General features: G+C 33.7%; 1 protein-coding gene across 1 annotated transcript in view; it reads left to right on the top strand.

Moving 5' to 3' along the window:
* MS3_00000362 (uncharacterized protein) overlaps window positions 1–8,783 on the top strand; it is an 86,279-nt gene extending 77,496 nt beyond the window's left edge. The window contains exons 9-10 of the mRNA XM_051208159.1: window positions 323–1,322; window positions 4,000–8,783. Of these exons, the coding sequence (XP_051065945.1) occupies window positions 323–1,322; window positions 4,000–5,174 (2,175 nt within the window). The 3' untranslated portion in view covers window positions 5,175–8,783. The remainder of the gene's footprint in view (window positions 1–322; window positions 1,323–3,999) is intronic.
* Window positions 8,784–15,043: the final 6,260 nt, after the last annotated feature.

Here is a 15,043-nt window from a genome sequence, read left to right on the forward strand (position 1 = left end):
TTATTTTTCATATTTCTTTAAACAACCAAGAATCTAGTTTATATGTTTATATATTCCAAAGGAATTTGTCATTAACATTAAGCATTGTTTAGAGAGATGGTTTTGTGTGTGTGTGTGTGTGTGTGTGTTAATTTTCTCTCTATTCAAGTTGTTTTAAAATAGAATGACCAAATAATTATGTGAATAGTACTAGTTTAATTAAATGATTTTTCAATGATAAGAAAAATTTCCAATGAATTTTTAATTAAAAAAAACAAAAAAAAAAAACAAAACAAAGTTTTTGTTACTAGTTAACATTGATTGTATTCACTTTTATTTCTAGGTGAATAATACATTTTTTAATGCACAATTAAATGTACAACAAATGAATTATCAACATGTTAGTGCACCTGGATCAACTGGTCAAATGCAAATACATTTTGCACAACAACAACCATCAACAACACAACATCCAATTCCACCACCATCATCATCTCATGAACATTTACGTTCAGTTCGACAATCAGATAACAATAATAATAATAGTAGTACAGTTCGTATGACAAATTCATCAAATGAATATAATTCAAACAATCATCCATTGTTATACAATACTGATGGAGTTAATCATCATTCTCATCATCAACGTATTGTTGATTGTCCGTCAAAATCTGAAATTCCTGCAGTTATTCCGTCTAGTTCAGTAATTACTTCATCTGTTGTTTGTACACCTTTAGGATCTTCAGTTGTTGGTGGAGGTAATGCTGGTTATGGTAATGCAAGTATTCAAATTACTCCTAGAACACCACATACAATTCAATATCTTCCAACTGTTGCTCCTCAAGTTTCTAACAATCAAGGACCTTCAGGTATATTACCTGGGCCAAATCAAATGCAAAGGTCTAATTCTGTACGTAGTTATCAATATATGCCATCTGATATAGATAGCAATAATAATAACACCTCACATGTTACAGATAACTCTATTCGTCATCCTACCTTTCAGTCAAATCATCAATCCTATGCTACTAATCAAAATATTCCTGGACAATTTTATAATTCAAATCAACACCATTATTCATCATCCTCACAATCGGTTATTCCACAAAATTATCCACCTAGTCTTCAAGGTCAAAGTAAGCATTCTCAAATTACTGGTCAATTTACTGCTGGAGGAAGGCATAATGTTAATAACAGTAATAACAACAATAATAATAATTCAACATTTGGATGGAGTGATACAAGTTTCGAGTCAAATCCATTAGGTTCAAATTCATTGACAGCATCGTCAACTAACGAAACCAGTTTAAATAGTTTTAAATCTTCAAATTGTAATCATCAAAGTGAGTTTATATGTTTTTCATGTTATTATGAGTTCCTTTGAAAATATAATTTTTATGTTAAATTTATTTTCATAATCAATTCTATCTAATTCAATTGATTCTTATCGCCCTATGAAATTTGTTTTCTTTGCATTACCCGATGAATATCTAAGCCATTAACTATGAAACTTTCCTTGTTTTAAAAAATTTTTCTAATACCTTTGTTTATTTAACCTCACCGTCACCATGTATAACATAAGTTTATTATCAGTATTATTATCACCCTGTAAAAATAAGTATATATATTTGCGATTGTACAGCTTTGAAAATGAATTCGCCGAAAAGAGAACTCTTCGCTGAACTAATCTTTCTTTCTTATTTAACATTATAATAATAAACAGGTCAATTATGAAAGAACCCTAAATGCTCTGGTACGGCCGAGAGTGGGAAGAGTCAACTCTCTCACTCAAAATGCTCTCACATGGCCACGCGTATATAACCTATGCCATGGAAGTCCTACTCACTGCCTTATCGCAACATGGATGTTGTTTACGGAATTGACAGAACGAAAAGCGAATGTTCGGCGCTTTAACCGGGTTGATGGACATGGAGAAATCACCTAGGGGAGTTAAAAAAACCCTGATTCCAAACCAACGGTGCACATGGTTCCAGTATCCTGAGGGAACAAATGGCGTATGAACCAATCGTAGGTCACCGGCTACCATGCGACTGCATCTCCTTACGATGCTCCACTGCCTTATGGATCAGACCTTTAGGTCGAAGACTCCGGGTGTGGTCCCCTAAGAAAACCACCTTCTTTGGTTTGGGTACCCAGTCAATATCACAGCTCACACACAAACCAAGTGAGATTTGTTTGGCGCATATATATTCGGTGCCTCCTTGTACCAATATCTATGTGTTCAAATAAAATAAATGAAGGACGAAAAGTGGACATCTCAATAATTAACTGAACTCAAAGTATTATAAAATTTGGTACATAGAAAATAATAACTTACCTTATTTACACAAAATACAGTCAAGAAAAAATTGTACAAACGAAAAAGTGAATAAGATAGTCATACTAAGACGAAACGGTCGTCCAGTGCTTCCAGGTTTTCCATGGTGATCTAGCTTCAATTGACTCATGATTTCAACTATTGAAATATCAATTGTAGTAGAAAACATAACATGAAGTATATAATGGGAAATTAATCGTGAAAATTGACTACTTAATGAATAAATTACCTAACTTTGATTTAGTAGATAGATCACCGTTTTTTTTAAAAATATTTATCTCAAAACATTTATGATTTAAACAGTCGATTAGTCTTACTAATTACCATTCAAATGATATGGTTTAAAGTCGATTACATAAATTATGTTCATTTTAAATTAGTTACAATCAGTTGAAAAGTACAGAATAATATTAATAAAGCTGGATATCTTGAAAATAGGACTAAGAATAAAGATGACTTTGTTGTTCAAATCGATTTAGGATGGTGTTATCATGTAAGATCAAGATCATTAAGTAGAAAATCCTGATGATCTGGAATTTTGGAATTTATTGCACGATTTAAACCAACTGTATAGTTTAAGTTTTACATAACAAACTGACTATAGTTAGCCAACGATTGTTAATCAGGAGGAACTGAATATCTGTTTCGTGTAAGTGTAGAACTCAGTAGTATGGGTCCATAGCCTCACCAAGGATTGGACTCAGAAAATACAGACCTGGTGGTTATTGAACTGACATCTAATTCTTTTTTTTTTTTTTACATCTGTAGTTTCATTCCAATTCGCGATATTGTTCACATACCATCCATTGACAGCAGTGGTATTTTTCTGATATTATTATTATTATTAATGACTTTATTCAATATTATATTTTTTGTACAATACAGAATTCTTAGCACAAAGTATTTCAATAAATTTCCTTTTCTTATCTCTTGATCGATCCTGACGATAAATATTGTGCGGTTGGCAGTTCAGGAATCGACATCTAAACAATGTTTATTCTTTTCAATGCATATTGCATGTCAGCCATCACGATGTCTCTGATTGGGCTTTTTTTCAAACTTATACAGCGAAATGTCGTAAACTTTTCATAAACGCAACTGAATAGGTTATGCGACTGATAGACATAATGATGTGTTGAAGCAAACAAGAAAACAGATAACTTGTTGAAATATTCAGATGGAAGGGACAGATAGTCCAGATATTCAAGTAGGCCGCCAAAGTTTTCTTTACGTCGTATCTAAACTCCACTGGTTACGGCTTTTAAGCATATAATTATCTCTATTGTATGATGAAGGTCATGGGTTCCATCGCTCATGGAGCTATGGATGTGAACTTTCGGTGAGTTCCATAGGCAGGGTGAAACAGCTATTCAATGCTTCCTAGTTTTCATTGTTTATCTTACCAAAGTCAGTTCATGATGTGAAGCTTCGAATTCAACAGTCATCATCCTGTTTAAAAAATTAATATCTCTACTATGAAACGGTTGTTCCCAAAGTCTTTGTTCCAACTTAATAGTATGCTAGTCAGCTTAGTGCATTGTGACTAGGGGGAGGGGTAGTGGCTTGTCCCATATGTCGTCATCCATAGAGATTTACAGTCCTTCATCAACCGATTTTTCTCTTACAAAATGTTATATTTTATATTAATGTTTTTAAAATACCTTATATTTTTTAAACCTTAGGTCAACCCATTGATAATCGTTTGGGTAGAAATATTAATCACCCAGTATTACGTGATGCTCAAATGAATTATTCAGCTTGTAGCAATAATAATAGTAATAATAACAGTGATACATTATCAACATCTATGTCTACCAAGATGGATCCATCCACTGATATCATATCTCATCAAATGTTCGCAAATTCATCCGATATGCCATCAGTACAACAACGTGTTCATGTGAATCAGCACTCACAACAATATCTCCGTCAATCGACTGTCAACGATGGTGCTAAACCTCAATCCTACTCCTCATCATCTACACAACAACCACAACATCATCAAGCAAGTCAAATTCATCAACAGTATTATCATCATCATCAACAACAAAATCATCAAATGATGATGTCTTCATCGTCCATGTGTGATTATTCCGGTAGTAATAATAGTAATAATAGTGATTGGAGTTCTACGAATCAAGTACAGTTTTTAATGTCGAATTCTACGGTGAATTCTACAATGTATAGTAGTCATAGTACTAATATTGTAGATAATATATCTGTTAGTGGTGCTGTTGGTAGTATGATGGAAAATTCTACAAATATAGGACATACTACTAATGCTAATAGTAATAGTAGTAGCGCAACACCTACTTCTAATAATAGTAATCATAAACGTCCATCAATGGTAAATCCTATGAATGGAGAGATGAAACATAATATTTCATTGAATTCCCATTCGCAACATCATGCCTTACCGCCTCATCCACAGCAATCTCAACAAATGATGATGGTCAACAATAATAATAATAACGGTAGTAATAATAATAGATCAAACTGGTATCCTCACCAATCGATTGCCAATCAAATGACGTTCACTTCAATGTCATCATCATCATCATCAGCATCAACAAATGCAAGTCGAGAAATATATTCCAGTCAAATGCATAATACTAATAATGGTAATAATGCTAACTTTTCATTAAACCCATTACCACCGGTTACTGGTGGTGGTCATCCATCGGATACATCATTAGGAACAATTGGTATGGTGGATAATACAAATAATGTTAATAATAATAATGGAAATAGAAGTATACTTAGACAATCACAAGATCCTTATGATAATTCGTTACCTATATCTTCTATATCATCATCAACATCTTCAGCACAGCCTTATTCATCATCAGTTGTTTGAAGAGAAAGGAAAAAACAAACAATTATTATTGATCACTTAATTTGAAGAATCATACATTAAAATGAAGACTTCTACTAGAATAACAATAATGATGAATTTTGGATCTCATTCTTTTCTTTAATCAAAAATACATTTATCTATCTATCTCTATATATACATATGTGCATATTGTCTCATAATGAATAATAATGCTATCAACAAACTGTATTTGATTTGTTTCTTTTCTTTTTCTAAAACAAACAAAATCAACTTATAATTGAGAAGTAGTTGATTGGTGTATTCTCCATTCTCCTAGCCTCGTTACTCTCCCTCTCTCTTTCTCTCTCGCTGTGTGTTCTATCATGGTCATGATCTCTCTCACTTTCACTCTCGATTGTTCATTTCCAGTTTCTTCTTGTTTGTATATATATCCATTTTTAACTGATATTGATCATGAATAAGATACATTTATGATTAAATGGTAACACAACTCATTTGTATTTAATACATACAATATGTTTTAATTATTATTAATAATAATAATAATTATTATTATTCATATAATTCTTTATTATGATGAATGATGAGTTTTCATTCCTTAGTCTCTATCCGTTTTTATACTTTAACATGAACTCCTTATTTCATTAATGTATACCTTCATTTTTATTTCTTGACTTTCAATTTTAGTCTTACTCCTATTTCATTGTTATTGTCATCATTATCATTGTGTTTGTACTTTGTTTCCTATACAAAATAATCGTTATGCTTTTTTTTAATGGGAGGTTGGGGGGTGTATAGGATGAGGCGATTTCTGATATTGATTTCTTTTGTTTACTTTACTTGGCACTCTGTTGAATATTGTTGTCTACGATTATTACTTTCCTTATTGATGATATTGGTTAATGATTATATTAATGAGGAGAATGTAAAAATTTTGTAGTATTTGTTAATTATACATGTATATCATCCCTCGCTCAGTTTATTACCAACTACCACATTGTTACTCTCTCTCTCTCTCTCTCTCTCTCTCTCTCTCTCTCTCTCTCTCTCTCTCTAACTGCCCTAGTTACAAAATAAACTGATCTAATTAAAAGAAGTATTGTTTCTTTCCTAGTTCCAGTATTCATGTACGTGTATATGCGCGTATGTGTTTGTTTGTTGACAAAATGTTATTTGCCTTCTGAATTTAATGATTTCTATTCCTTTAATTTTTGTCTCATTACCATTATAAGAATACTAAGGTAGAATGAAATCACATATTCCTTACATGTGTGTACATGTTAAAACTAGGATTATTATTATTATTGGTAATGTTGTCATTGTTTTATGCACAGTTACTGTATAATACTTATGGTACACGTGTGTGCGTGTGTCTCTATCTCTTTCCCTCTATCCTTTTCTTTGATACCCGAATATATATATATATATATATATATATATATATATATATATATATATATATATATATAAACTTATGATTCATTTGTTCTTTCTCCTATTCTCCTCTCGCTTTTTTCTCTCTTTCTTGTATTATATTTTTAATCTATCTGTACTCTTGATTATGTAGAAATGAGGACGTATCGAATTGATCATTAATTGTTTATTAATTTCATTTGTTTCAATTCGATTTATAGAGATAAATCAATAATTGAATGAATGAATTGATTGATTGATTGATTATTGTTGATTTCATTTGTTTACATAATCATTATTTTATCATGTTTAGAGTTTGTTGTTTAGTTTACTATCCATGGATACTTTTAATTTGAAGACATGCAAATATATATACATACGTATACATACATACATATTGGTTCATTTATACATTTGATACTCTATGAATTGTTTTATAAACATTCAGAACCTTTTTCTTTGCCATTGTAATGATATTCTTCATTATTATTATTATTATTCGTACGATTTCAGCGTAATTACATTCAAAAGTTTACTTCTTGATATTAATTTCCTTTTTCTGAATCATTAAAAGTTGGCTAATTCTCCTTTCTGTTCTCTTAACATAAATGAACTCATTGTATGTATGTATAAAATATGATTGGAAATGTGTGTTTAAACACAAAAATGCCAGTAATAGATAGGTACTTCGTATTTCTCTTACTCATTACAATGATTCTTATTCTTTCTTCTAACATTATAATAAGTAATATTGATGTTGTACACAAGCAAATGTATTTGTGTACACTTGAATGAATGATGCAGCTGATCATCATCATCATTATCATCATCACTTTTTTTCTTATTCTCTGATTCGCAAATAGTTCAGTGTTACACATGTTCACGGATTAACATAATCTTTCTTCAATTATAAAGAAGTTTAATGGATAGTTCTTATACACGCACACGATCTCTTATATCTATTCTGTTGTTTTCATTTCCTCCACTTTTCTTGCATTCTATCACCTTTACATATATATATACAAATACAATCCATTATCATATGCACAGACACACACACTTTTACTTCATTATCAATCTTGTTTTCATAAAATTTTGACAAGAGAGACAATTTTTGTTATCACATTCTAATACCTGTATTATATAAGAAAAACGATTATAACATGATTTTGTTGTTTAATTTTTAACTTGCCACTGAATATAAATGACGGGTGTTTTTTTCTCTCTCTCTAGTTTTGTTTGTTTACCTCTTGTTTATTTAGTGAGGTTTTCTTTACACATAGCAGGATAATGATACAGTAGTACGGCCGAGGGTGGAGAGAGTTAGCTCTCCTTCTCGAAATGCTCTCATATGATCACAAGTAATACAGCCACTGTCAGGGAAGTTTTATCCGCTGTCTTCTCGCGTCACGGGTGTTGTTTACGAAATTAAGAGGAAGGAAAGTGAATGTCCGGCTCTTTAATCCCGTTGGTGGATACGGAGGATCCACCTAGGAGAGTTAGAAAACTCTGATTCCAAATCAATCATTCACATGGGCTCCAATATTCTGATGGGACAAATGGCGTATGAACCTGTTGTTAGTCGCTAGCTACCATGGGACTGCATGTTGTGATGTCGCTCCACTGTCTTGTGGATCAGACCATTAGGTTGAAGACTCCGAGTGTAGTCCCCTAAGAAAACCACCTTCAGTTTGGGCACCCAGGTAATATCCCCTCCTACGCACAAATCCAGTGACGCATATGTATTTAGTGCGCGCTTTGTACAAATATTTATGTGTTTAAATAAATAGAGAGGAGAAAAATCGAGAACTCGTGGTCTTAGTAATCAAGTGTCTAGCCACTTGTCACTAGTTACTCATTCACTCCAAAGTTGAGGCCGGGTCTGTTGCATTGTGACACTATTTGAAGTATAACATGTTTATTAGCATAGATGGTAGGAAGTTAGTTGACATCATGTATTAGCTTTAGCTGGGTACTGATTCAGCGACCTACGATCAACCACATAGTTCTTGCGTTCGATTCCTGATAAAGTTGTGGATATGTTCTACTGAGGAGTCCCATAGTAGGAAAAAATACTTTTATAATGTTCTTCAGCTACTATTGGTTGTCTGACTGCGTTCTTTCCATGATATAAACTACCCTTAAATATCGATGTTTTACAGTGCATTCAGCTGACTAATCCTGAGTATGAGGTAACGCGTTCTAGACATTACCCAGAAACATGATTAAATTTGTCAAAACTGATAGTAAATATTTATCATTCTTATGGAAAAGCAGTATAAATGGAGCAGGAGTAAAAAGTAATGATTTAATTGTTCTGACCTCCATAATTTAACAGTAGTCTACAAATTACTTTAACCAGATATGTTCAATCGCACAAAAGATTACAACTAATTCATAATTTCAATGGTTAAGATCATGAGTCAGTTGAAGCTAGACCACCATGGAAAACCTGGAAACACTGGACGGCCGTTTCGTCCTAGTATGGGACTCCTCAGCAGTGCGCATCCACGATCCCGCACCACGCGGGGCTCGAACCCAGGACCTACTGGTTTCGCGTCGGAGCACTTAACCACTAGACCACTGAGCCGGCATCCAACGGTGTTAATGTCTAACTTCAACTAATCCACGAAATTGAGCGACACATTCACCATTGTCTTCAGTGAGTTACTATCTCATAACAGTGGTCTAGTGGTTAAGTGCTCCGATGCGAAACCAGTAGGTCCTGGGTTCGAGCCCCGCGTGGTGCGGGATCGTGGATGCGCACTGCTGAGGAGTCCCATACTAGGACGAAACGGCCGTCCAGTGTTTCCAGGTTTTCCATGGTGGTCTAGCTTCAACTGACTCATGATCTTAACCATTGAAATTACTACAATCTCCACAAAAAAAACCCATCTGATATTAATTCATAATTGTCAAAGTGCAGTGAACAAGAACACAAGTGAGGACAGTCGAAATTACAGAGCATCCTCAGATTTCATTGTTCTTGCATTTTCACATCAACTGCTTTCTGTTCCCGTTTTTTCCTTCTCGATCTTCTACTGAAATATATTCTATTCCTGACTATCTTTATATACTACTTATGTGGAAATAAGTAGCTCACACCACAAAAGTACCAAACTATGATGCTGTTAATTGTAGTTCAACGAGATTAATTGATAGACAGTTCTGATCTATATGGAGTGTCACTATTTATGTCCACGTGGATACGTAGAAGTTGGTCGGTTTCTTTTAGTAAATCTCGAATAACTTAGCCTGCGATTTCATTTGTGAATTCTTATCTGATAACATATCATAGTTTGGAAGTGAAAGATCAGTCCAGTTATTGAATTATTTAGCTTATACCCCAGTTCTGTGATTGAGATACTAACAATTATTTCGTACAATTAAATGTCGTTTGTATATTAGTTTCTAAAATCATTCGATCGGGTCATTTTTGAGCAATCATGGCTCTCAATGCACTAATAACTTTCCTTAACATACAACCGATTAACTTTATCCATTCTAAGTATTCTGACTTACATAACTTCATAGGTAGCACAGCATATTTCGGTCTGTAGATTGATGGTAGCGAGGATTTCCGAATTAAGATGAAAATAAGAAACACTGTGATGCGTGGGTGAGAAGATAATGATTGGTTGTTTGCTTAATTAGACTTGTAGATAGTCTGACAGGCGTTAGATGAGTTATATGTTCTCCTGTGTTTGTTATTATTGTTATTGTTGTCGGTTTTTGATGTGGGGATATATTTACGTTCTAATCAGGCTAATCACGTGTTCTTGATCTCAATTGTATTGAAGTCCTATAGAATAGACACTGAGAGGGAATCTAGTGTAGATATTCGTCTAAGGTAAATTAACGTCCCATTCATGTAGACGTGGAAATCCGAGCGTTATAACATTGAATGATATCCTCTTCACGAGATTTCATCATCATACTCGTAAGGTTTGTCAGTATTTCCTACGACTAAACAGCTGGTGTATCAATGGTATGCTATATATACATTAGCTACTAGGCATTCAGTACTATAAATCATGGGTTCAGTCAGTTAATAAGAACAATGCCTTATGAAACATGCTAAAGAAGTGATTATTGGTTTCGCTTAGTTGTTATGCATATTATATTCGTAATATAACTAAACGATAATTTTAAATGATGAAATTGTGAATGAACAGTTATTTTTAGGCGTGCAAAGTAGTTCAGTCAGTCAGCAACAACTTAGAACTCCTTACGTACACACATCAGTTTGAGTTACCATACCACATTAGCACAGAAATACAATTGTCAATTCAAATCCCATAATGGTGGAGGTAGTAAAAGTATAAGCAGTAATTGGAAAGATTATGGTTTGAAGATGTTATTCAAATAGTATAATCCAGTGAAATAAATTTGGAAAGGGACATTAAGAATTCGGAAGATTAGGATTTAAGAGAACACAAAGAGTGGATGGACCTGCGCCATTACAAATGATTTTGAGCCATCTCATTCGAGGTCTCTAACCAAAATGGTTTCCGATATAATTTTAAGTTAATGTTAAGCCCGAAATCTTCTATAGTTGTGAAACTACTGTATATGGTTCGAAATAATTCTGTGTCACATTTGTAAGAAAAGAAAGAACGATTAATAGATAATTCATTTTTCATAAGTGATTCATATTTTAAAACGAAGACGGTGAGATTTATGGACGAACCAATTACTTATAAGATAACTGGTCTTAGATTTTGGCGCAAAATTCACTCACCCATTTGTATAAGTAGAGTTTTGGCATTACATCTGATGTCAGTTCGTATTGAAAACTCTAAATCTAATTTCTATCCTTAATCGTTAACTGTATATCACAATTCTAATTCCTCACGCTGGTTTACAACCCTCATTTGGTCTTAGTTATTAGGTGGACACTCTCAAAGTCACGTTAGCGTCACTCAAAGGTTGTCCACAAATTATAGTCTCACCACGAAGACTAGTCAAAATTATACATAGGACAACTTTATTCGCCTTGAAGTACACTATAATGAGGACAGAAGAACTCAAGGTCATTATGAAAAATCCGAAGATAAAACTTGTTACATGAGATTAAAATAGATTGTTATACTGATTGTAATGAATTTAAATAAATAGACTGGCAATAACGATTGCATTCATTTACTCTTACAGTATTGTGATATGCTTGATGTTAGCCAAAAACAAATAAGATAAAGAAACTTCTTTTGTTATATCCTAGTGAAGGTTAAATTACAGGTAACTTCCGAGGATTATTAATGGAATAATATTCTATAAATATTCTTATTGTATAACTATTCAGTAACTAGATTATATATATCTATATTCCTCTTATTATAAGCTTCATTTTGACCTATAGATTATTATACGATTTACTGTTCTTCAGTTAAGTTCAGTTTAGTATTTGCCGTCTACCACGTTCACAGCAACTTCTCGGTTTGATCTTGGACAGATGTTATTTCCTATTTTATGATGTGATGTGATGCGTTTTGGCTTGTATATAAATCAGGTATGTTTGAAATAAATGATTTGTATAGTGGAAGCTATTTATTTATTTGTTTATTTATTCGGACACATAAATATTTGTACAAAGCGCGCACTAAGTACATATGCGCCACACAAGTCACTGGATTTGTGTGTGGGAGGGGATACTACCTGGGTGCCCAAACCGAAGAAGGTGGTTTTCTTAGGGGACTACACTCGGAGTTTTCAACCTAAAGGTCTAATCCACAAGAGAGTGGCACAACATCACAACATGCAGTGTCATGGTAGCCGGTGACCAACAATAGGTTTATACGCCATTTGTTCCTCCAAAATCCTGGAGACCATACGCACCATTGGCTTGGAATCAGAGTTTTCCAACTCTACTAAGTAAACTCTCCGTGTCCACCAACCCGGTTAAAGCGCCAGACATTTGCTTTTCGTCCTCCCGATTTCGTAAACAACACCTGTGATGCGAGAAGGCAGTGAGTAGGACTTCCCTAACAAGGGTTGTAAACACATGGCCATGTGAGAGCATTTCTAGAGGGAAAGAGGACACTCTCTACCCTCGACTGTACCACAGCATTTTGGGAGTCATGTAAGATTACACACAAAGATCAACGGTAGGTCCTTCTTCAGTCACTTAACAAAGATAACATGTTAGTGCACCTACGTTATATAAACATGAGTAATAGCCGTTTTGTAGATGACTATCACAAATCAAAGCGGTCACCGTAAAGTCAACTTCTCTATATTGTCACTTTATTATGGTAACTAACTAACTAAGTACTTAGAAACAAACTTTTGAAAATTTGAGGAGAAACTAATTTAAAGGTAGGATCAAAAAGAATTTAGAGAGTATGGAGAGCTAACTCTCCCAACCCTCTGCCGAACCAGGGCATTTGGGGGCAGTGGAAGCTGGTATTCATGTTCTGAACTCAACTGGCAAAGCTAAGAGGAAAATGACTAATAAGGACGCCAGGCTGTTCACACCGGTTAAGCATCATTAGTTTAGTACAGTACTAAGATTTTATAAGTCACATTTCGGTTGGCGAATAAATCACATGATAATTAGCCAGGCTTTAAAGACACAGCATTTTTATTAATTCAAAATGTAGATGTTTCTATGTTAGCTAATTCGTTTAGCTTTAAACATACAGTAGTCAAACATTCGGTGCCCCAATTTTAAGGACTAAAATAATTGTAGTTGGGTTAAAGCTAGAAAAAGAAGTGATCACCACTTTGGCTATGTGAAAATTAAGTTATCAGATCAAGGATTTATTTAAGTAATCAGTTATAATGGAACAGTCTAACGAAGTTTAAGAGAATGAAATATATGAAGTTTACTTTAAATCAGTGGTTAACTTATATCAATATTTGATTATGTATAGGCAATTTCTAATAACTTAAAATAATATATCATTAGATCATATAATTGGCGAGGAAACTCCTTAGTTTCTAAGCTTTTATGAAGCCTAGAACAAATTACTTGTCAGCTGACTATCGACTTGCCCATCGAATCATCAACCAGTGGAATTCATTACCTCAGCATGTGGTTGAAGCTCCATCCGTCAACTCTTTCAAAAGAAAGTTGGATCAACTGAGACCATCACTGCCAGGACTAACACATGCCATCAAGCCTCCTGTCCTTTCCAAACTGAAACTGAAATAAGAATCTCAGTCTAACAATTAATCAGGCAAATAATTTGAAATTTCACTGAGATGTATATGTCATCGAACAATCTCGTATGGTGTTTGGATTTTTACTTGGTGGATTTCAGTTGTTTTTGTCAAACAAAACCAAGGTATGGAAATACATTTAAGCTAATGTGATATTTAGTATTTATAACGTTATGTAAAGGGTTCTGAATGGTGAGGATAAGCCAAGTGATGAGGCCTTAATTATGTAGGTGGCTAGAATATGTGTTGGTTATAAGAATGCCAAAGCTGATAAAAAATATAGCAAATCCAAGATTTTTAAACTCTGTTTAGTGGAAGTAGCGAATTGCTTATTCCTTTGGATCTATGTCTGTGTAGTTAAAGAGCGTTTCGGTTACGGAAAATTCAGGGTCACTGACTATAGGATTTCCGACAAAAACCACTGTGTGATCCTCTTTGGAATATTGTGTCAGTGTATATGAAAATCCGTCCACATACACACCTTTGTAATGTAACTTATTGAATTACTTCTAAATGTGAAGTTGACCTTCATGATTTCTTCCGCTATATCTACGTTGTTCTACTCAACATTATGGTTATGGAGGCTGCTATATTGATTTCTTTTTCCTTTTGACCGTGTTGCTTGAACTGACTGGAACTGTTCACTTTCTGATAGTGAATAAAAACACAGAACTCGAAACAATTATTGTTTTAGTGAAGTCAAATATTATTGCCTTTGAGCAAATTGTAGATGATCTATCCAGAAAGGAAAGAATAATATTCCTACATTAATAAGAAGGCTTGTTTTGTAATACTATGTTATATTAAGTCCGTTATCAGTTTATCTATTTTACGTAATTTAAGTTTGATTATTTGAGCTCGTTTAACAATTATTTGTTAAATGATTGGATGGTAGTTTTTGGCAAGTTTCTGAACCAATCTCCACATTCATTACCTATTTAAAAAGCTTAAAATTAACAGTCATCTGAGGCAAACCTTCCTATTTGAACTTGCAAGACAAGTTCAAACTATTCTTGTTTTGTTTTAAGATAACGCTAGTGACGAAGGTTGTTGACTTTTCGGATCCATTTTATGTAAGATCCATTGTTGCATGCTCATTTGTGAATATGGGAAAATCTCCCCAGTGAGATTAACTGAGGCCTTAGGTAGAATTTGGGAACTGGACGTAATCCCATCTGACTGGTCTCAATCACTAATTGTGCCACTCTATAAAAAAGGACAAAAGTCCTCTTGTGACAATCACAGAGGAATCAGTTTGACTAATATAGTGTCTAAAATATTAGCTTCAATAATACTTCGACGCCTAATCAAAGCTC

This window comes from Schistosoma haematobium, chromosome 4 (genome assembly GCF_000699445.3).
Source record: "Schistosoma haematobium chromosome 4, whole genome shotgun sequence".
NCBI lineage: Eukaryota > Metazoa > Platyhelminthes > Trematoda > Strigeidida > Schistosomatidae > Schistosoma > Schistosoma haematobium.